At 36.7% G+C, this 23,829-nt stretch overlaps 2 protein-coding genes across 2 annotated transcripts; one reads left to right on the top strand and one right to left on the bottom strand.

Moving 5' to 3' along the window:
* Nucleotides 1-541: 541 nt before the first annotated feature.
* On the top strand, nt 542-19,557 carry LOC102225863 (cullin-associated NEDD8-dissociated protein 1-like). Its single transcript, XM_023353503.1, has 24 exons — nt 542-716; nt 1,304-1,447; nt 1,826-1,980; nt 2,108-2,231; nt 2,562-2,619; nt 4,422-4,620; nt 5,427-5,532; nt 6,579-6,718; nt 7,018-7,328; nt 8,388-8,529; nt 8,720-8,838; nt 9,036-9,191; nt 9,731-9,952; nt 10,043-10,249; nt 10,834-11,021; nt 13,073-13,232; nt 13,502-13,642; nt 13,910-14,049; nt 14,156-14,331; nt 15,372-15,467; nt 16,925-17,094; nt 17,168-17,332; nt 17,485-17,592; nt 17,726-19,557. Exons 1-24 carry the CDS (start codon nt 649-651, stop codon nt 17,954-17,956), a joined length of 3,726 nt encoding a protein of 1,241 aa, XP_023209271.1. The 5' UTR covers nt 542-648; the 3' UTR covers nt 17,957-19,557.
* Nucleotides 19,558-20,016: 459 nt separating this feature from the next.
* LOC111605794 lies at nt 20,017-22,233 on the bottom strand. Its single transcript, XM_023324550.1, has 6 exons — nt 21,953-22,233; nt 21,473-21,790; nt 21,100-21,402; nt 20,709-20,741; nt 20,445-20,608; nt 20,017-20,139 (listed from the first exon to the last, which is right to left on the bottom strand). Exons 1-6 carry the CDS (start codon nt 22,197-22,199, stop codon nt 20,017-20,019), a joined length of 1,188 nt encoding a protein of 395 aa, XP_023180318.1. The 5' UTR covers nt 22,200-22,233.
* Nucleotides 22,234-23,829: the final 1,596 nt, after the last annotated feature.

Raw genomic sequence — 23,829 nt, 5'->3', positions numbered from 1 at the left:
TATTTGTTTTCTTTTGCTCACAAGATGTGTTGGTATAGAAATAAAAAAACAAAGCAAACAAAAAAAAACCTATGATGTAGTTTTTCTTCAAATCTCAGTCAGGTCAGGACAATTTAGATTGCATAAAAAACAGCGAATTTGTTACTAATTGTTCTTTAAGCCAACAACATGGAATGTCACTTTTGCTCCAATTTGATAGGACTCCATGTCATTATTTTATTTATTTTTTCATCATGAAAGTAGCAAGACATATGTGAAAATGTGAGAAGAAAGCACAGGTATTTCTCTTAAAATGTTGTGAGTAAAAGTAAAAAGTCACCAGAAAGATAAACACATAAGTAAAGTACAGATACCTGAAAAATCTATTCAACTATAGTAACTAGATACTACAATTCTTCTATTCTTGCACATGAAAGACTTAGGTGTGATACATTTTAAGTCCACATGGAGGCGACAAAAACCACTACACTCTGACTTATCGTCTATTTTTATCTTTGCCCACTAGGTGTCAGGTTCCACCGACCGTTTGCTCTCCCTTCAGCCCACCAGCCTCGCCATGTTGTCAGAGTAAATCTTTTGCTCCACTTTCACCGCTTTGCCACAGATAATAAGTTCCATAGCTACGGTGTCAGCGGTTAGATTACCACCATGTCGAGTGTTTCGTACCACATCTCCAGCTTGTTGGAGAAAATGACATCAACTGACAAAGATTTCAGGTAAAGTAAGAGTTTGTCAGCACCCTCTGAAAGTGACATGACACATTTAGTTTGACTGATGTCATGGGAATGCCACCTCTTTCCAAAGTAAAACCTATTTGTTTGTGATTTTTTTTTTCATATTTACCGACTCTATAAGTTGCTCACACAACTCATATTATTTACCAAGTCTCGTAATGCCGTTAGTTAACTAAATATAAGGGGGGGAAAAACTTAAGGTTTTCCAGAAATGTTTAAAAAAGTCAAATCAAATACATAAAATACAGAACTATCATGGTGGATATTTAATGGTAAAAAATAAAGGCTTTACTCCTTGTCTTTTATTGGCAAACTTGAAATGTTTGCTTTCAACTTAATCAGGGAAACAATATGGAACAAAACATTGCTAATAATTGATAACTTGTTAATATTGCTTCAAATTTGTTAGTCTTCTCTAAATACAGCATAGCTTTATCTTAGTCGGTTTACTCTCACTGGCATTTCACTGTATAATTCTTTCAATAAAATTTATGTCTTAATCTGACAATCTCACTTTTTGAACCTGTGTTTGAGTTTGCATTTGCTCTATGGTATGTTTGTGCAACCAGGTTTATGGCCACCAATGACCTGATGTTGGAACTGCAGAAAGACAGCATTAAACTGGATGAGGACAGTGAGAGAAAGGTGGTAAACATGCTGCTCAGACTGCTGGAGGACAAAAACGGAGAGGTGCAAAACCTGGCTGTAAAATGGTAAAACCTACAACAGATGTATTCCTCAAACGGTGTGGAATATGTTGAAAAGTAATTCACTTAAACATAAACCAGTGTTTTCATACATCAGTTATATGAAATTCATTCACTATTTACTTACTGATGAAAAATATCCATCTACTAATATGACTTCTTGTAGATGAATGTTTCATTTTATTTGCATTTTAATTAACTTAGGCCTATATCAGAAGGAAAAATCACACCCAAAAACTGTTTATTTGGGATAGACAAACATGTATACTGGAAGTCTCTTTTAATTTCAATGGAACAATGAAATAAGATATAAGTGTATATGTCTGCATTAAAAACAAACTTTTGTGAAGGCATAAACTGAGGTACACTATTCTGGACTTTTAGTCTGGCCCCTCTGGTGAGTAAAGTGAAGGAGCCTCAGGTGGAGGTCATGGTGGACATACTCTGTACCAACATGACGTCAGATAAGGAGCAGCTGAGAGACATTTCCAGCATGGGACTCAAGGCCGTGATCGCTGAGCTGCCACTGTCTGCCTCAGGTGAGGGCTGGTTGGCTGTACGCCAGAAGAGCCAATAAAGAGTTAAATTTTGGATGAATGTCCATAAGATTTGTGTTTTGATTTTAGGAATGATACCTCATCCTAAATTTCTCCGTGATGTTGGCAGGTTTGAGTCTCACAGCTAGTGTGTGTAAGAAGATTACCTCTCAGCTGATTGGTGCCCTGGGGAAACAAGAAGACGTGTCCGTTCAGTTAGAGGCTCTGGACATTCTGTGTGACATGTTAGGAAGGTAAATATAAGTCTCTTTTAAAAATCACATGAGGTGTTAATCAAATAAATGAGGTAGTATGTAAAAGGTTATTGAAAGTATGTTGCAACTGTTGAGGCAAGATATCATTAATCAGTAAGACCACATATGGGGCAAACAACTGCTTAAGGGTAATTATTCTTCAATTATAGGTCAGTGCATTAGCAGCACACACCTGCAAAGCACTTTGTCTGTATCTTAGACATATTTGATGCTATCAGAACAGAAATGGACAGACACAGATACAAGCAGATAAACTAAAGTATTTTAAGCATTTGTTGTGTATTTTAAGCATTTTGTTTTCCCTTGCAGGCTGGGTGGCGCTCTGGTTGGTTTTCACAGCTCTCTCCTCTCCAGCCTGCTGCCTCAGGTAACAAACTGATGAAAACAAACTCTAATTGGAGTGTTATTTAAAAAACAACTTCTTAAAAAAGTACCACAAAACATCCATGCATAATAATATAATTAATTTTATGTAATCGACCATTCTGCAGTCTTTAACAAGTTTTCTGTAGGGATTGTCTTGTATTTAGCTCAAGCCATTTTTTCATCAACTCTGGTCATTGTCCATGTCACTACTGAAGAAAAGCATGTTGCTACCACAACTGTATTTGACAGTGTTTGGGGTAATGAGCAGATTTTTTTTTTCTCCGCACATAGCATTTTCTACAGAGGCCAAAAAGTTGACTTTGTTATTGTTTGACCAGAACAAATTAGTTTTTGTTATGTCTCATGCCATTCTTTCATATAGGTTAGATTTGTGGAAAATGTCTTTACAATTCAGAACACTCGCACTCAAGTATGATAAATAGCAAAATTCTGGTTTACAGCTTTTTTGCCAGGCTTGTCGTTGGCCCATACTTGTTCTGTTTGAAAACTATCAATAAAACAACGATCTGTGTGATATGCAAAACTTGGGATATTATTTTATATTTTTGTCTTTATTTAAACCTCTGAAAATGTTTATCCTGACATTTCTAATGTGTTGCTTTGTCATAATGACACTGTCGAAGCCTTTGCAAAACAGCTAGATTCATATTGGGATATATTGCAGACAGGAAGAATCTATTTTTACTAATTACGTCACTTCTGACAGCAGTTGGGTGGACTAGATGATATTTAAAGAGTAAACTGAAGCCTTGTAGAACATGTTTACATTTGTCTTGACACATTTCAATAATTTGTGGTAGAGTATGTCGTAAAATCTCAATTATATCATCATGACTGCAAACAATTTGCAAATTTGTGCAGGGGCTGAACTTGTTCACAGTAGTGCTGATTTAATTTAAACAAGCAAAACAAAATGTCTGATGCACAACAAAGGGACAACAAAAGTAAATATAAAACATGGAACTAATTAAATGCTATGCATCAGAGCATTTGGAAACTGGGAAATAAGCCAGAAGAGTTTAACATTAAAGGCCATACTGTTCAAATAAAGAATGTAAGAGATCAAGTATGCTCTGAGGTTAGAGCTGGACTCCAACTTATGTCTTTTTTGAAATAGACAGTTTGAAATACCTTCTTGTTGCTTTAACACAATGTATGTGCCCTTTTGTATTTAAAACAAGCAAAAAATAAGTCGCACAACACTCCTCCACTTCTCTTTCTTTTGAGAGAAGAGTTTGTACAAGATCACTTGTACATACAAAAAGATCTCAGTAACTTTGAAGCATTTTTGCAACAGGAGAGAGTCCCCAGTTCCAGCCTGCCTTTTCACAACAACCCACACTGGAAATTGAAAATCTATCAGATAGTCTTTATCTCAGCATAAGATTGTGGTTTTTAGCATATTGTGTCTAAACAAAACTATTTGAAAGTCTATAAAAACACATTGGATGGTGTATTATACTTTTGTCTTGGAGTACATGTAACTCAAGTGCTAAGGGGAGAAGGTTCACTGAATTTAATGTTGCAACCTCAGGTGCTGAACAAACTGATTAATATTTTTTATTTAAAATTAGCTTGTACTCCAGTACACTAAATATATATCTGAAATACAGATGTAAATAAAGTGTTCTGTGAGTAGTGGCCGTTCATAATATGGACCATAAGTAAGGTTGTTTGCTGCTGAAACTGGGAAGACTACTTTATAGCCATTTTGAAGGCTTTATCTTGAAATCGATCTTTCTTTGTCTGTTCTACTGCTTATTCTTTACTTTCATCATCCAGCTTACCAGCTCCAGAATGGCGGTGAGGAAGCGTTCCATCTTGGCTCTCGGCCAGTTGGTGCCCTGCTGTAGCCCCGCCCTCTTCTCTCAGCTGACTGAACACCTGTTGAAAGAACTGGCAAAGAACCCGCAAACATCACTGATGAGAACATACATCCAGTGCTTGGCAGCTGTTAGTCGGCAAGGCGGCCATCGAGTTGGTGAGAAATTTTCTCTTTTCTCAGGGTACAATTAGTTTTCTTTATGAAATTTTATAATGGGTATGTTTCAAATGTGTTAACATCATATTTATAACAGTATGTTCCTATAAAATCTAATAGAAATGAAATAATGATGACATCTAATTTTCTGACTCCGTTTTAGCACTTTTAGTTTTTTTGGCTTAGGCATACATATTTGTCCTTTTGAATGAGTTCTAGCCTCTTTGGTGTTCCTCCCTCTCTATACCCAATGTCATCCAAAACAAAAAAACACGTTTTTTTCACATTTATTCATTGAAATGGATGTATAGACATTGTTTCCCATATTCAAAAGTGTAGCTTATCTAGCAAGTAGTTGTGCATGTTCAGACAATTACATTTACACATCCACAATGTGTAATTAAAAAAGTTCATATCACTCACAGGTATAACACTATGGTTGCACAAAACAAAGAAATTAATCATTTGTAGCTCTGGCAGCCTTTACTATTCAAAAATAGCTAATTGTCGAAAACCGTCCCTAAAATGTTGCAATGAAAGTTCAATGCAAGTTCTATGTTGTATAATGGTTATATAGTGTGTGAATTTAATGAAAGCAATGGAAGTTCAATGCAAGTTCTATGGTGTTCTACGATGCTATGGTTTGCAAACTTATACTTGCTCTCATTGCAACCATAACTTTTGTGGTTGCTGCAACAGGTTTGTATTTTCATAAGAAACATTTTATAGACTGGTATAACTGTTTAAATTGAAGTGATGTGTCGCAATTTATTGTAACTTTAGATTTCTTTCCTGTTTTTCTGCAGGAGAGCATTTAGAGAAACTGATCCCAATGGTGGTGAAGTTTACCAGTGTGGAGGACGATGAGCTGAGGGAGTATTGCTTCCAGGCCTTTGAAGCCTTTATACGAAGGTACAAACAAACACGTTGCTTCCTTCACTTCAGGAAAACATTATATTGAATTTCTCCCATTTCCTTTCCATTCATTAATGCTCCTCATCAGACATTCACCTCACCCTAACCCCAAACCACTGGACAGGTTAATTATCTGGGGAAATTTAGACAATCTCACCACGAACAGAATAAATTACACACAGAGTCACAAACAAACAAACTGGCTGATAATGTGAAGCCTGTATGTGCACCTCAGTGCACCACAGGTTAGAAAAGTAACCTGATCACCTGTTTAGAAGAAGATGCATTCTTTGGCTCTGATCAAAAACGCTTTTGGTTGGGTCACAGTTTTAGGTGTTTGTTGGTAAAAGTTCTTTACAACAATCACATGAATTTTATTGAACATTTTTCATTCACTTATTTACATTGAATTGTTTGAGCTTGCATTTTTTGTTTGCCTTATCCTTCCGTTTTAATTACAGCTAACTGTCAAACACTGTGATATCTGTAAACAGGTGTTATTCAGAAAGATGTTCCGGAAAATGTCCTCCGTGCATTAGTTCATTGCCCTCATTTAAAAAATAGTTATATGCTTAAATACAACATAGTTCAAAAATATGACAATAGTATTGTATGAATCATGATATCACCAACAAGTTTTCTTTCAGGGTTGCTCTGTTTTTGGCTACATCTTTCCTCCTGTCACTTCTGCTCAGCTTCCCTTTTCTTGTTGAAAAACAGCATCTCCAGAACATGATGCTGCCACCGCCATCTTTTACAATGGGGTTGATATGTTAAGGGTGATGTGTTATATTAAGAAAAATGCTATTATTCTTTGAAAAGATTGTGCTTTGAGAGTTGAGCTGTAATAAATTCAAATAAAACAAATAACACTGTTTACTGGGATTTAGAGGACATAACTGGAAACTGAAATTTATAAATTTAGCCAAGAAGGTCTAAACTTCAAAGTAACCTGTTGATAAGGATAAAGATGCAAATAATTCTATTTTGCTGCTCTTTATTGTGTACTTTTGTCTAGTACTCGCATTGTGTTTGTTCACTAGATGTCCAAAGGAGATGTCACCTCATGTTGCCACGGTGACTAAGCTCTGTCTGAAGTTCATGACCTTTGACCCTAACTACAACTATGATGACAACGAGGAAGATGAAGACAGCATGGACATAGAGGATGGAGCTGATGAAGGTTTGTTATCAGGTTTTTATCTGCTGTTTTTCTTGAGCAGAACATTAAGATTTAAAAAATATCAAAATCTGATATTCACCAACATAAATTAATGAATTGTGTTTCTTATGTCAAAATTAAAAAAATGAAGATTCTGACTTGGGTCTTCAAAAAAGAGAAAAATCTGAGTTTTAATCAAAAGTTAAAATGTCCAAAACTTCAGTTCTCAGTTTAACCACTGTCAAAACATCATATTTGAAATAAATTTGAATAAATCTTGAAGATTCTCTGAAGGAGTATCCTGGTTTTACTTCTCACAGAATCAGATGATGAGTACAGTGATGACGACGACATGAGCTGGAAGGTTCGCCGCTCGGCCATCAAGTGTCTGGAGGCGTTGATCTGCACGAGGAGAGACCTTCTCCTCTCCTTTTACTCCTCCATCTGCCCGGCTCTGCTGGCCCGATTCAAGGAGCGCGAGGAGAACGTGAAGGCTGACGTTTTTGCTGCCTTTTCCACTCTCCTGAGGCAAACACGAGGCGGTTCAAGTCATCACAGCCTCATTACGGCCAGTTCAGAGCCAGGAAAGAGCCAGGAAGAAGAACCAGCGGTCCCTTTGCTGAAAAAGGAGGTGCTGAAAACAGATGTTAATACCTGAGGCCAGAAGAAAAAATTAAGCCTCCAAAACTGAATCTTTTATTATTGCATGAAACATTGTTAAAATTGAAATTCCCATACTTTTATTGAAATTTGGACACAGCTTTAATTTTTTTAAAATTGAGATCCACAAATGTATTCCTTCTTTATGTGAACAGTGGGCAAGAATGTTTTTCTTCCCCACTGTTTTATACCATCCTCATTTGGTGTGTTTGATACAGAAAAGCTCAAACTTAAAATTATCTGATCAAAGCACACTGTTCTAGTTACAAGCTTAGTAATACTTAGAAAATCACACATGGTTACAGATGTGACGGTAAGGCAAAAAAAAGACTTCCTTGGAAACACTGGTTGCACATAGATAGTGTTTAATAGTTGCTATGGGGACTTGGTTGACTTTAATGCTCTGCTGCTGATAGGATAATCTTGGATAGCTGATAATTGATAGTTCCAGTTGTTTCACATTTATTTGATTATTACCCTGAATGTGGATGTGAATGAGTTAATATCCACATTATAAGCTAAATATAGCTACATCTTCCTGTAGCTATTTTTAGATTTATGGAGTTTAGCAAATATCTACTGTACATGAACAGCGTGTTTTTGTTTTAAATTTTTTTTGTATTGTGAAAAATGGAAAAATAAAAGAAGTCTATGTGATGCCCAAAGGAAATAGAAAGACATGTTTGAAGGCAATGCAGTGTAAAGTAGAAATAATTTTTTTTAGCCATGTGTATTATTTAGGAAATGTAAAGCACACAGTGACTGTTGAAAACAACTTTTTACTAGCATGAGATTTCTATCCCTGATGAATAATTTGATTTCAAAGTGTTATATTTTTAATATTCTATATTGACATTATGCTACTGCACATCCTTACCAGGGGTGTCACTAAATGAGGTCAACAAGTGCTGTATTTTAGAAACAAAAAAAAACATTTTACACTTCTTGTCAAGAAAGGAAACCGTGTCTTTTCAAATGGGCTCCTGTTTTGAGATATTCATGTTTAATATGTGTCTTCATCTCCGTTCAGGTGCCGGTGATTGTGAAGGCTCTCCATAAACAGTTAAAGGAGAAGAGTCTTAAATCTCGACAGGGCTGCTTCTGTCTTCTCACAGAGCTAGCCTACACAGTACCTGGAGCCTTGGAAGAGCATATACCCGTCCTTATACCTGGTACACATACAGTACATTGTGTCATTGACCCATTATCTTTATTAATGTGGTATAAATCTCAAATTTATTCAAGGTCAGCTTTTTTTTCTTTTTCAGTTTTTCACACTGAAACTATCTCTTAGTCCTTCTCTTTAATTTACTTTCCTTTGCTTTCTTTTTTTCTTAATTCCTGATTTTTTTCTTCTTCCAGGCATTGTCTTTTCCCTGACTGATAAATCCACCTCCTCCACCATGAGGATTGATGCTCTTTCGTTCTTCCACGTTCTTCTGATCTCCCACCATCCTCAAGCATTTCAGCCACACATGCAGGTTGTTCAAACCTCCTTTAATGCTTTGCTCTGAAGACTTTAAACTAAAACAGTGGACATGCATTTTGTGGGAAGTGATAAAGTTTGGCCAGAACAATCTCAGTTATCTTGGTGTTGTCTTGGAAATCACCTTGAACCATTAACGGGTGTCTGGACGTCTCAACGTTTTCATAGTTATCCTCTCTTTCGCTCCTGCAGACACTGCTGCCGGCCATCCTAACATGCGTTGAGGACACTTTCTATAAGATCACCTCGGAGGCGCTGCTGGTCACTCAGCAGTTAATCAAAGTGATGAGGCCACAGGGGCAGACAACCACATCCTTAGGTTTTGACCCAAAGCCTTTCATTCAGGAGGTATATCCTATTTTTTAAATGTTATACTCAGTGTACATTGTTGGAGTTGGAATTTTTTTTTTGGTTTATTTTAGGAGAGGAAAACCAGCTTCAGTTTATCAAAAATACTGTTTAGTCTACTTTAAAGATATAATACTTAAGATATAAAAATAATTTGATTTATGTACAGCAAACATCCACATATCTTTTGCCTGTACTGCTTGTAGGAATCTACCATGCTTCTGTGTTTTACCTTTAAACACAGGGAAATCTAAAATGCTTACATAAATAAGTTGGGAAAGCTGTGTTATTTGTGTTGAGTAAAAATTAGGTTTCTGCTTCCTCCAGAATATCAAAGAAACATTTATCCTTGCTTTGTCTCATTTCACTGATTATTTTCTTTCACTGGATAAGCTTGTTGTTGTTTACATTGTTTTGTTCTAATTTATTATTTGTTCCTGTTTTGGTTCTTTTGTTTATTTGCTTTTGGTTAGCAGTTGTTTCGCTCCAGATGTGTTTTATTTTGTCACCTGTTCTTTATTAAATCTTCTTTCCTCCAGGTGTTTTCAGTAACAATGAAGAGGCTCAAAGCAACCGACATTGACCAGGAAGTGAAGGAGAGAGCTATTTCCTGTATGGGTCACATGGTGTGTCATCTTGGCGACCTCTTGGGGACCGAGCTGCAGGGAGTCTTGGGGATCTTTTTGGACAGGTTGAAAAATGAGATAACAAGACTGACAGCAGTGAAGACCCTCACCCTGATCTCTGCATCTCCACTAAAGGTTCAGTAGGAAACTTTTTCTTAATGAATTTACAAAAATAAAACTTGACTTTCTTTTAAAATATGAAAGCAACATTCCTCGCTCCTCCAGATTGACATGACATCCATCCTGCCGGAGGCTTTGTCAGTGTTGGGCTCGTTCTTGCGGAAAAACCAGCGAACTCTGAAGCTCAGCACGTTGGCGTGTCTCACAGCGCTAGTTACCCATCATGCTGCCAGCATCAAGCCAGCTGCTCTGGAGCCTGTGTTAAGTGAGATTCCTCCTCTGGTGGATGAGAGCGACATGCATGTATCACAGGTACTCACACCGACAATGCTCTTTCTAAAACCAGATTTTTTTTTTCCATCTGTAAAACACTAAAATCTTTGCATCACTTAAGTCACTGAACATTTTTGAGATTAATTTGTCACAGTGAAAATACACCAATCAGACATAGCATTATGGCCACCTGTTTAACAGTTTGTTGCTGCCAAAACAGCCATGAACCATTTAGAAACAGACTTCAGCACAATACTAAAGGTTTACTTTTGTGTCTTAGGAGCTTTAAGTCCTGCAAGTTGCTGCTTGGATCAGACTTGCTTGTTCACTACTGTTGAATTCTTGAACCACACTGATAGATAAATTTTTACTAGGTTGTGTTTATATCAACTATAAATCTAATTTTAATTTATGACTCTGCATCTTGGTGACACCATGATGATAGTGGAGAGTCGTTGCCTTCCTAGTTAATTTTCACTGTAAAACCTACAAACCTAAACCTACTGCCAACTACAGAAAGTAAAATCAGGATTTGAACCATAAAGCATGACTTTAGGCCAAACTTCTGGTGCTGTTTTTTGCTGTTAAAATGCTTTATGTACTTTATGCGTTCCTCTGTTTAGGTGTCCATTACCTTGTTAACTTGCATGGCCAAAGCCTGCCCCTCCTCTCTGGCTAAAATCAGCTCATCTGTGCTGTCTGGAGTCTTTAAGCTCGTCCACTCCCCACTGCTGCAGGGTGGAGCACTTCTGGCTATACTGGACTTCCTCCAAGCCCTGGTGGTGAGCAAGGCTATAAACCTGGGCTACAGGTAAGCTGGTGAGCTCAACTGTCCCAACATCTAGAAAACTAAGAGTGCCATACTCGGGTCAACACAGATTGATGGGAAAGTCGTTCAGGACCAATAACTGCTAATAGTTTGCAACCAATGAGATGTTGACCAACAAAGGTTAAAAATTGCAGATAAGAATCAGGTAATTTTAGAGCTGACGTTGCAAATGGATATATCTTTTTGCCAGCTCTATAAAATTACAATCATGCAAAAATTTGGTGTTTCCCTCAGGCTTGTAAACAGCTGTTATTTCATCAGGGAATGAGAAAACCTTCCAAAACCTACAATGTCAAACTCTCCTTTGCTGATTAGAAGCTATTATATTATATTACAGAAAATAAAAACAGTGAAACTTGATCAGAGCTCCCCTCACGTCACCGGTCCAGATTAAATCACGTCTCCAGTGTGTGGACATCACTCTTGAGTCACAACTGAGTCAGGCCCGCTTTGTTATTCTACGAAATCAATAATGATGTGATTACTGTTTTCAAGGGGAACTCCACAAATTATGTTGATAAAGATCACTTCGCTAATCACAGGCAGTAATACTGAGTCTGGTAAAACTGACGTATAATGCCTTCTGTGGCTCTCCAGGAACTTTGTCAAAATTAAGGTTGTCCCAAGCTGACGTATGGAGAACATTAACCAGTGCCAAAACTGATAAATGACCTGACTATAAAATATCCTACACTTAAACTTACCTCAATTGTTGGCCTTATGTGGTGGCAAGGAAAACTGATCTGCTGGTTGGAGGGTTCCAGCTTCTTTTGGGGGACATTTTCAGTGACATAAGGATGGCATGTCAGATGCAATTAGGCTCTGAAGACTTCTGTAAAACTTGTGTGTTAATCAGTGGCTCTGTTATGACAGGACAGCAACAGTCTCTGTTTGTGCAACACAAAAAGGTGGAACGTATTTCCTCCCAATGACATCAACCTACTCCAGATAAAAAGATAAAAATGCTCTCATCTGTAGCGACAAGATGCAAGAAGAGGGCCAGGTTGAGGAATTTTGATTCCAGCTTTCCATGCTTCTGAAATATATGTAACCAACTCAAGCAATATGCATTGCTTTAGACTATAATGCAAGTATTCTGACATTAACATCTAAATTAACTACACTCACGTTGAAAAGTAAGAACGCCCACTTTAAAGCTTTCCCATATGATCGACTCAATGACTACAAAGTTACCCATTTCCTACCCCTGCAAAACATCATCAGCCATCACCCGCAAGCGCCATGCTTTATGTGGTTGTGGTGCTGATATGCTATGCAGGCTCTTCATGCACCATGCAGTTGTTCATTATGGACAAGGACACTGTTTTAGTAATCTTGGGATTCTTTCAGATGCAACTTTGCAAACTAAAGTTGGAGTGCTATTATGTTTTGAAACCAAAAACGCTTTTCCATCACAACCTGAACAACCTGCACATGTTTAGCCTTTTTCCCATTTGTACTGTAATTAACTTTAAAATTTAATATTATTTTGGCCTGTTGAGTCTTGAGCTTTTGGGTTTATTTGCTAAAATAAACCCAAAAGCTTATTTGGGTTTATTTCAACACATAAAATAAACCCAAAGTTTATCTGAAGTTGCCACTCTTGGGGAGACTTTTATGCTGAATGATGGATGTACAGAATGTGCTTCAGATAACTGATTTCCCAAAACTGCTGCTTTTTAGAGGTGTTGATGATCAGCATCTGAATGCTACCTTTCCTGTTCATTACAAAGAAAGCAGCAAGGACATCCTGTGGTTTGAACTCATACTTTTTTGTGTATTTGAAGTCAGATTCACATCATTTTAGATTCTGTGAAAAACCCAATCATTTTGTTGTGCCCCTAAGAAATAAAACCCTAGAACTGCAAAAGTGTCTACTTTTTTTTACAATGACTATTAATACCACATAATATAGATTATGTTTCATTTAGCAGCGTTATTGCACTGTGTAGTGATTTGTGATGTATCAACACTTGTACATAAGGACAGGCGTTTTCTTTCTTCTTACTTCTATATTTTCCTCTCTTCTTCAGTCAGTTGCTGAAGTCTCTTATGGAGCCATTTCAAAGCTCCAAGTCCTCTGCGGACGTCCTGCACAGACAGTCCTACCACTCTGTGGCTCGCTGTGTGGCTGCTCTGTCCTCTGCTTCTCCAAAAGAGATGGCTGGCACTGTGACCAGCCTCATACAGCAGGTGTGTGACTCTTCTTTTCAGTTATATCGAAAAAGTTTTTCTCAAGATATTAGATACTATTTGTTCTAGTCTGTCTCATAAAATCCCAGTGAAATCCTCAGACACTTGTGGTTGTAATGTGTCAAATAAAAATGGATATCTTACTAATACCTTCTACAGTATTAACACTGCCCCTTTCTTATTATTTTTGTGAAACATGGTACCACTGATTCTTAACGATGTAATCCTCGGTGTTTGTCTTATTAAAGCTCACTTCTCTCTTCCCTCAGGTGAAGAACTCCAGCTCCCCAGAGTCGGCTCGGGTGCTGTCTCTGTTGTGTCTGGGGGAGGTGGGGAGGAGCGGCGGTCTGGCAGGGAGTAAGGAGGTTCAGGGAGTCATCTTGGAGGCCTTCTCTTCAACCAACGAGGAGGTAGGACACAAATAATAAAAAATATAAGCTTGATAGCTCTTCCAAACCGGCATAAAACAAAAGAAAAACAAAAAAATATTTCACAGTCATTGGATTGAGGTTGAGCTCACATACTGTATTCAGTGAAAACACTGAATTAAAAAACAATGTTCCCATTGAGCAACTTCATCTCTGTTTCTTCTTAAAGCCACAGCTTGTTGTTGTAAAAATATGCCAACACAGATTATCTTCACAGTCATTGAGGCATCATCCCTTCTGTGTTCCCAGATAAAAACAGCGGCATCCTGCGCTTTAGGAGGCATGGCGGTCGGCAGCCTAAATGAGTTTCTGCCTTTCATGTTGAAGGAGATCTCAGCTCAACCACGAAGACAATACCTGCTGCTTCACTCCCTCAAAGAGGTCATCAGGTGGGTGTTCATATATATATACTTTATGTCAAAGGTTTTATAAGCCAAGCAAGTTTTGTCCCTTGAGGTATCTCTGTTGAAGCTTTTTCTCTCTTTCTCTGCTCAGCGCATGTCCAGCCTCCAGTCTCTCACCTCATGTGGAGTCGATCTGGGCTTTGCTGTTTCAGCACTGTGAGAGTCAGGAGGAGGGGACCAGGAACCTAGTGGCTGAATGTTTGGGAAAACTGACCTTTGTCAACCCTGCACAACTTCTGCCCAGACTAAAACAACAACTTAAAGCTGGTACAGTGGGGGCAAAGTTCTTTTTTTCTCTCCCTAGCTCATCATGTTGGATCTTTTTTGACCTATAAAATTTAAACATTTAGACACCTCACTAGCAGCATTTCCACTCCCCACTTGACATTTTGAAAATAAATTAGTTTAATGGGAACATGCCAATTAAAAAGTTTTTTGATAAAAAGTTTTGCTGCCAGGATGAAGTGTTTTTTTTAATATGTACTGATATTGGTTTGTTTCACAAAACTGTAAATCAAATACTTTTTTTCGCATCACACAGGTCACATGATCATCAACTTGTGTTATTTCTCTTATTTTATGGAAAAAATGCAATTGTGAAATTGATAGCAAAGTATCAACAAAGTTTTGCACACATTTTTAATGGAAATGCAACTACTGTGAATCATAAAGAGCTCTACCCATTTATAGAATAGAAAGATAAAGAGGATGAAATTATCACTTTTCAAGAATCTGAAGTGGTGTTTTTGTTCTTTAATAGCTGCACTAATGAAATAATTATCAAGAAACATATCAGTCCAATATATCCTAGCTGAATGATAAAGGTTATAATGCTTTCTCCCACAGTTAAAACCAGAGCAAAAATCTCTTTACAAATAAAAGGTAATCATCTTGGTATCACTTATTAATAAAACATAATCAAAGCACATTTCAAATGGCCAATGGAGACACAAAGTGTTTTATGGAATTTAGGTACAATAAAAACAAAGTTTATTCATGTTGCAAGCCATTTATTCTTTCCTGAGTATAACATAACCAGCTTTATTTTTATCTCTCTGCAATGTCCATGGCAACTGGGACACACATTTCTCTTAATTTATTTTTCCTGAAGTGTTTCTGTGCTCATATCAGCAAAACCATGGAGTTTAAACTCAGTTATTTTAGTTCAGATCCCAGAAATTTAATATTAAAAATGGATTACTTTAAATTCTCATTTGTAGAATTATTTTTGGTAACTTGTAGAACTTGATCCACCTCATAAAACAGAATCAAGTTTTAACACTCTACTCATGCCTGTTGTCTTACAGGTTCTCCTCTGACTCGCAGCACAGTGGTGACAGCTGTAAAGTTCACCATTGTTGACCATCCAGCTCCCATAGACTCACTGCTGAAAGACAGCATCGGTAAAACAGCATTAGCAGTAAATCTTTACTCTCAGTAAAGATTTTCAATATAAATTCTACAACAATGTTTTACTGGCCATATGATTGCGCATAAAAATGTTTGTGAATGGACTTAAGATAATCAAACCTCAACATTCCTGGGAAACGTCAAATTCAGTGCACCATGTTCTCACTCAGAACAGCCTCAGTTATATTCCAATGAACCATAGTTTCTGGTGATAAAACTTTATGTCATTTGAGTATCTGATTCAGAAGTACTCAAACTTGGATTGGGTACATTAAACAGGCCCGATGGGCACAAAGAAAACAAGACATACTGCTGCTTTGGACTCATTCTGATGATTGTAGCCTCAGCTCTTCAGCTGTGATGAGTATATGCTTACTGAAGCCTCAGGCTACTGAGATAGGCGTCTGTTGTCACAACCCATAAACTTCAAGCACAATTTGTTTTAATTTGCAGATGATTTTCCAAGTAAATATTTCAGTAAATCTCAACTTTCTCTTAGTTTTAGCCACCAAAGTGGTGAACTCAGCTACCATGATGTTTCTGTATTAGCATTCATTAGCATCATACTTTGCAAAAAATATTTATAGTCCTTCAACTTTTTTTTACATTTGTTGTGTTGCAATTACAAACGTCAATGTATTTACCTAGCTTTCACGTAAAAGACCAATACAAAGTTGTGGATTTTACTAAGTAGGAAGAATTTCAACAGCATTATAACCTCACCAGGAACCATGTTTCCTGGTGAAGTTGTTGTGTTTAGGATTATAGGTAATGTCTTCATTTTGACCCACATGTAACAATTTGCATGAAAGCCAATAAGATCCACATTTACTGTTTCCTTTTTGCTACTTGTGGCAAGCTGCAGCAGGAAATTCTTATCTTTTTTAAACAGTGACTTCCTTCCTGCCACATTAACACAAAGATCATATTTAGTGTATGACTAATAGTGGCTCTTACTTGTCTGATGCGTTCGTTGGTCTTTTTGATAATGCGCGTTTGCTTATGTTCTTTACCAGACCTTAAAAGGCGAGTAGGGAACAGCTGCATTTATGCTGAAGTTAAATTACTCTGGTGGATTTTATGTACTAAGTTTGTAACTTCTAAAGGTAGTTGGTGGTGCTTCATTACCTTTAGGCCAAGTTGGATAAATACAAATGTATGCATATATTTTTTGCTTTTCACAAACTTTTAAAATTATGTGCTGTTTTCCTCCAACTTTACAATATGCAATACTATTATTTGGTCTGTCCCATAAATTTCTAATGAGACACATTAATGTTTGTGAATCTACTGTGACAAAAAGAGTATAGAAAAATAGATTATTTTAAATTTGAAATCCTAAACCATTTTTAGAATTCTTTAGTATATTAGCAGCTTTTTGCCATATTTGTTGAGGGCTCCACACTTTGTTAATGGTGATACAAAGATATTCTTTCTTTTACTCTAATAGGTGACTTTCTGAAGACCCTGCAGGACAGTGACATCAACGTGCGCCGTGTCGCCTTGGTGATGTTTAACTCTGCTGCTCATAACAAACCATCTCTGGTCCAAGGCCTTCTGGGAACAATCCTGCCTCACCTTTACAAGGAAACCCAGATCAGGAAGGACCTCATAAGGGAGGTGTGCTAGCTGATGGACACTCTGCAAATAATGATAATCTGTGCAAATGTAATGCTTTGCATGTGTGCTGCAGGTGGAGATGGGACCCTTCAAACACACGGTGGATGATGGTTTGGATGTGCGTAAAGCAGCATTTGAGTGTATGTACACTCTGCTGGACAGCTGCCTAGAGGGGCTGGACGTCCTGCAGTTTCTGGATCATGTGGAGGAAGGACTTAAAGACCACTATGATATCAGGGTGAGCAGGAATATTATTTGAAAATGAAATAATTGCATGAAATAAATGTCAAGCTTGCTTCATGTAATGTAAGAAAACATCAATTCAGCTTTCTGGACCATTAAAGAACAAACCACCTTTTTTCTATCACTTCTGTTTATTCTGGGCTGTAGATGTTGACCTTTTTGATGTTGGCCAGACTGGTTTCTTTGTGTCCTGCTGGTGTTCTCCAAAGACTAGACCGACTGGTGGAACCTCTTAAAGCCACCTGCACCACCAAAGTACTGAAACATTTTGAAATTATTACTGAAATAATGAAATATGAGACATTTGACCCAGTTCATTGACCTGAAGCTTAACTAGATAGCCCACCAAACACGAGTTACACTCTGTGGCATCTCCTATAATCTACAGGTAAAGGCCGGCTCTGTAAAACAGGAGTTTGAGAAGCAGGAGGAACTGCGGCGCTCAGCCATGCGCGCTGTCGCCGCCCTGCTGGCTGTGCCAGAGGTGGAGAGAAGTCCCAGCATGGCTGAATTTGCCAACCAGATTAGATCCAATGCTGACATGGCGTCCATCTACCAGAGTGTTCAGGGAGGGGAGGCAGGGGGCTTATGCCCCACAGAGAGCATGGATATGAGCTAAGCACTCCTTAAGTGTCTTAGAAGAGAAAATAGTTTCAGGTTTTTTTTGTTTTTTGTTTTTTTTTTTGTATTTTTAGAGCGTCAGGCCAATGTTTGATCTAACATTTGATGCTTTGTTAATTGTGTGAATTTTTTTCTGCCTTGTTGGATCTTATTAATTACATCCTGTCAGTGTGTTCTGAATAAATATTGAAATATATTCTTCTGAAAATAGTGCTTTTTCCACATTAAGTTAAAATGATAAACTCTGCCATTCAGGCATTTTAAACTGAGTTAAATGTGTTTTTACTAAGCCTCACTATAGAAGTGCCATTTTACAAAGAGCAAACATCTTGCAAAGAATATAATTATAATTTTATTAGACAGAAAATACGCCAGTTTGAACTCTTTATGACCTGGAGAGAATGCTGCATTGTCATTGAAACAAATGAAACTCGTCCTAATGTCCTCTTCTCTTGAATGTGTTTGTAGATGCACCTGGGCTTCAGAAAAGTTTGATTTTTATTTTTAAAAAGTTACAATTAGAAAGTGGCCAAGACAAAAATTGTTTTATTAAATCCAACCTTGTGGTGATGTCATATCTATCCTGGCATCCTTTGACAGTTCTTTGGTCTTGCCAATCGTGGAAGATTGATTTGAGTGTCACTATGTGGCAAGCATTTAATAAATTAGGGCCAGAAATTCTTGTGTTTGAATAGTTCCTGAATCCAGTATTTTCCACCCTTTTATGAAAGACAGGCAGACATCTGAAGGTTTGGAATGATTTTAATTACAACAGTACCGGTCTTGGTTTACTATAGGGGGGCAGAAACTGCAGTGGGGGATTATTGAATCTATTAGCATACTTGAAGCAGAGCAAGATTCCTGAGATGACAAACAAAGTTAGCTGATCTTGCAAACCTGACAAATAGTAGACTTGAGTTTTACTTATAGCTGGTGGCCAGTGGAAAACTGTTAGACAAACTGGTGAGATGTGGTTGGAGGAACCAGCCTTATTATAAGCTGTATCTTGACATTTGATAGGCAACAGGTGCTTCTCGTCAGCATGAAGCGCAGACTGGTGACGCCTCCTCACATCACAGAAGGAAAAAAGGGAAAACACACCGAGGAGGAAAAGGGAGCAAATGAATCTGATGCCCTAACACACCCAATTTCATCTTTCCTGTAATCATGACAATGTTTATTCAATTAAGGTATAACTGTTCAGTGTAGAGATGTGACTTTTTCATCTTTAACATAAAGAAGGACTTTATGCAAAAAATAAATAAAAGAAGCAAATCAGATAAATATATTTCAATCAGTAATAAAAAAGCAATGTACTATACATACTGATGTATTGTGGAGCCAAGATTTTTTTTTTTCATTAAACCAGGAAGTAATAGAACTAAATATAAGCAGTCCTATGATTATAATTGTATAAAAATACACTAAGCAGTTGTAAAAAGAAGCTGGAAATAACTTCCAGTTGAAGCAAAATATCTTCAATTAGCTGAATCTTATAAACATCAGAACACATAAATGTACAATGCCAAATTAGATCTCGATTGATTCAACATCTTCCTGGTCAGAAAAAAAAAGTTAAGGGGTGAAACACACACATTATCTATCTATCTATCTATCTATCTATCTATCTATCTATCTATCTATCTATCTATCTATCTATCTATCTATCTATCTATCTATCTATCTATCTATCTATCTATCTATCTATCTATCTATCTATCTATCTATCTATCTATCTATCTATCTATCTATCTATCTATCTATCTATCTATCTATCTATCTATCTATCTATCTGTCTGTCTGTCTGTCTGTCTGTCTGTCTGTCTGTCTGTCTGTCTGTCTGTCATAATATATATCAGTATATATACTGTATATTATTTTTATTTATTTATTTTTTATTTATTTATTTATTTTTCATTTTGCATTTGTCTTCTTAACTGCTGAGTAAAGGGGTTGGTCTGTAGATCTGGATGGCTGATCAGTTGGGAAGATTGAGCTTCAGCTGCACAAAGTAGAGGTGGGTTAAAGGGGCAGAACTTCTGTGTCAGCGTTATTCTCTTAAGTCCTTTGAAAGCTGACAATAGAGTACGGCAGCAGGGCTGGCTCATTTGTAGGAGTGTTGGCATAGGTAGGAATCACCAGTGTCTTCTTATGCTCTGTCACTTCTTCATAGAAATGCTCCTAACAGAGAAATAATATAAATCTGGTTACTGGCATAACAAAATCTATGTGTTGGTGCGACAACACTTTAACACAGAAAGTGTAGAATTTAAAACTAACCTCTGTTGGATGATATTCTGCTTCTCTGCGGCCTGTGTTTTTTGTATTTGAATCTCCTTTTCAAAAAAAGAAGAGTACAAAAAATTAAATAAATGAGAACACAGAAAACTATTATCTAAGAATCTTTCTTTTTAGAAGAAACAATTTAATGTCTGATAAATCAGCAAAAATGGTCATCCTATTGTGGCTCTTTAGATTTAATCTACACATGTAAAGTGTAAGAATGTGGTTTTATATAATAATATTGCTTGTGTTCTGTTGTTCAAATAAATACGAACATTCTTACGTTTGTATATAATGATCAAAGTTGCTGTCCAAAGCAGAAGTATCACCACAACTGTACCAGTGATCAGAAATGTCTTTATGTCACCTACAATGTACAGACACAGTCTTGTTTCAAGCACTCATCAACACAGAGAAATTAATTGATTATTAAGCAGTTTAAAAACAAAAATACAGTAGTCTCTTACCAAATGTATTTGCAGGTAAAGTTGCTGAGTTATCTAAGCGAGAATGATGTGTGGGATAACAAAAAATGCAATATTAGTTTTAATTAACAGCAAACCATAATCAGCAAATGAAAATAAATAAATGCTTGACATGCATTGATCTCATAATAATGAATTACAGATAAAAATCTTTTCTATAATACTCAAATATATGGTAATGCACAAATTGACTTGTGGGTCAGTGTTAGACGTATTACCAATAAAAGTAGGTAATCTAGGAATGTCTAGGAGTGTTCGGTGTCTTAAATCCATGTCTGAAAATGCTCACCACTTTACTTACTGCTCTGGTTTCTGCATATTTGTCAAACTACACCTAAGCTGTCTGAATCAGGGTAGGAACAAAATGGCTCACCTACTTTCAAGGCTAACTTGTGAATAAATATTTTGCTGTTGTCCTTGTTGGCTCCACACCAGTAAGTTCCAGAGTCAGCTACTGTTAAATTTCTCACTTCTATGGTGATGGTGTTGTTTATTTTGTTGTCCTTCATCATAAACCTCCTACTCATGTTGTTTGTGGTGCTTCCAACATCCTGACATTCATCTTGATTTTCTCCCTTACAGATACATTTTGTCAGGTTAGAGAAATTGCTTCCGTATTTGCAATAATATTTTAAATCTTGTCCTGGAGTTCTCAATCTTGGGAACATCGTGATATCTGTGGAAAATAAGTGTTGTTTTAGCCTTGTTCAATAATTAGTGAAAAAACAAATATGTAACTCACTTACTTTTAACCTCCAGCTGTATTTTTGAGATTCCAGCTTGGTAACTGCCATTGCTTTCTATCACTCCACACCAATAAACACCAGCATCGTTTAAAGACACAGGACTAATTGACAAATTGAAGTTACTGCTGGTATGAGTCAGGGTGAATCTTCCTGTTGAATTTTTAGATGATTTTGTTGTTAAGATACTCTTACAAGTAAAGTTGTTTTCTTTGCAGATGAACTTGGTCTTGGACAGATACATATGTGAATAATCACATTTGATGGTCATTTTAGCTGTTCGGTAAGCAGTTTGATTGAGTGTCTTGCAGTGTGTTTTTTCTGTAAATAGAACAAACCTCAATAAATATGTGAAAAGTTCCTGCTGATTTATGATGTGACAGAGAGTTAATTACTTTTGGAAAATTATATCTGCCTACATGGCAGTGTAAGATGTTTTTACTTTTTTTCCTCTGGTACTCACTCCAACGGAATGCCACTTACCAACAATCTTTACTTCACTCTTTTTTGCGTTTTCATCACAATTAAATCCATAAGTTCCATTGTCCTTGGAGTTAAAAGGCCATACCTGTAGTCTAAGATATTTTTCCAATGTATCATGGTAAAAAAAATATTTGCCACTTTTTTCCCATTTGTCTGTCTGATTGATCTGTATGGTTTTAGTTGGTAAAATTACTTTGAGTTTATCATATTTTTGTTCATCACAAGGGTATTTCCATGTCATTTCCATCCATCCTTCCAGACATATTTTTATCTTTGTTGAAGCCTCAGTTCCTGTAGAAGAAAGAGTAAGTTTATGTGACTCCAGTTATCTACGAAACACAGAGAACTATTTCAAACCAGCTCCCGGTGTTAAAGCTGCAGTATGTAACTATTAAAAAATATATTGTTTTATATATTTGTTGAAAATATCACAATGTTGTGACAGTATTGTATGAAACAGATAACCAGTGGAAAAAGATTGAGCTCAGCATGACAGTTTTGACAAATATGCACAAAAATATTATTCTTTATAAAAGTTACATACTGCAGCTTTAATAATGTTAAATTAGTACGTAATTACATGGCAAATATTGGTCAGCTCAGTCTAAATTAAAGCTTATATGCAACACTTTTCAGGGCTTTTGTAATTTCTTGAAACACAAAATTAATACTTAAAACAATAGCAGTACAAACCCTATGCAAAATGATAATTCTGGCCTTTTCCATGCACACATTTTCAGTTTGCAAGGAGCCATGCATTTCTGCAATCTTTGGAAATGAACTGTTTGCAGATGATCCTAACAGCTCTATTCTGGATTTTATTACTTTACCTTCAGAGACCTTCTTCTGGAAGTAGTATTACAATCGTGACATAAAATCCTTCGATCATTTGTTCACAGTTCATACCTATCAAGCACATAGCGTACAATTTGCTGCCATGGTCCGGTATAAGCACTGGATTAAAAACCAATGACACAGCAGCCAAAATCAAAGCAAAAGGAAAAATAAAATCACTGAAAGCAATGAAAGCTTGATAAACTCACAGCCTTGAGAACTATTCATTCAGACAACATAAAAAGTAGTAAGTCTGGTTTCCTCAATCAATTTCATTATTTCAGTTTAAAACTTACAAAGATTAAAATCATACGTATGACAATGTATTTTTAGTGAACTTTAAAGGAAAGGGAGTGCAGAAAATCTGTGTTTTCAGGTTGAAAGGACTCAGTAGCTTGCATTGTAATGGGCAAACAGGCAGCTTGGCCTGAAAACTTATAATAACCAATAAATATGCCATATTTTTCTAAACCCTATATGAGTATGGTCTGAAATCAGATGTAAGATGCAAGACATGCAATTTAATCAACTAGAAGCTTTTCAATTACCTGTTATTAGTGAGAGGATAAGTAGAAAGATGCTCTTCATGTTGGAGGGCTTGAGCCGGAGTCACAGATGTTCAAATTTTATCCACCTAGAAGTCAGGTCTGATTTAGGTGCTTCCTGGATGCAAAATCTGGGTCAGATGCAGCATGAAGACGAAGATGAGATGAGTGGTTCTCTGAGGCATTTGAAGTTTGGTCACACTGAGTTATAGTGGTTTATGATTTGTCGAATTAGAACACTGCTTAAATCATTTTATTTGTCCACAGTTCCTATGTCTTCATTCCGTGTGTATTTTATATCTAAATTAGTCTTTTGACTGTGGCCTACTTGAGTCAGGAAATACTTAAAATATTCTTCAGTGGTTGGAGGTGGAGACATTTACTCTTTTAGCACACCAATTGTCAATCATTATCTTTTCCTTTTTAGGCATTTCAAAAATGTTAACAGAGTGTTGTGTCAACAAGTGAAGTCAACATGACAGAGAGGGAGGGTGACAA

This window comes from Xiphophorus maculatus, chromosome 20 (genome assembly GCF_002775205.1).
Source record: "Xiphophorus maculatus strain JP 163 A chromosome 20, X_maculatus-5.0-male, whole genome shotgun sequence".
Taxonomy (NCBI): domain Eukaryota; kingdom Metazoa; phylum Chordata; class Actinopteri; order Cyprinodontiformes; family Poeciliidae; genus Xiphophorus; species Xiphophorus maculatus.
Note: the sequence above shows the minus strand (reverse complement) of the source record. Positions and strands in the feature narration are given on the sequence as shown.

Bases quoted from the DNA above. Each gene is read 5' to 3' on its own strand.
- LOC111605794 (XM_023324550.1), bottom strand. From the start codon at position 22,199: ATGGAAATGACATGGAAATACCCTTGTGATGAACAAAAATATGATAAA. The intron at 20,609-20,708 runs GTAAGAGACTAC...TGTACATTGTAG, and splicing joins TTTACCTGCAAATACATTTG to GTGACATAAAGACATTTCTG. The intron at 20,140-20,444 runs GTAGATTAAATC...TTTCTCTGTTAG, and splicing joins CATTCTTACACTTTACATGT to GAGCATTTCTATGAAGAAGT.
- LOC102225863 (XM_023353503.1), top strand. From the start codon at position 649: ATGTCGAGTGTTTCGTACCACATCTCCAGCTTGTTGGAGAAAATGACA. The intron at 11,022-13,072 runs GTAAGCTGGTGA...TCTCTTCTTCAG, and splicing joins GCTATAAACCTGGGCTACAG to TCAGTTGCTGAAGTCTCTTA. The intron at 14,332-15,371 runs GTACAGTGGGGG...GTTGTCTTACAG, and splicing joins AAAACAACAACTTAAAGCTG to GTTCTCCTCTGACTCGCAGC.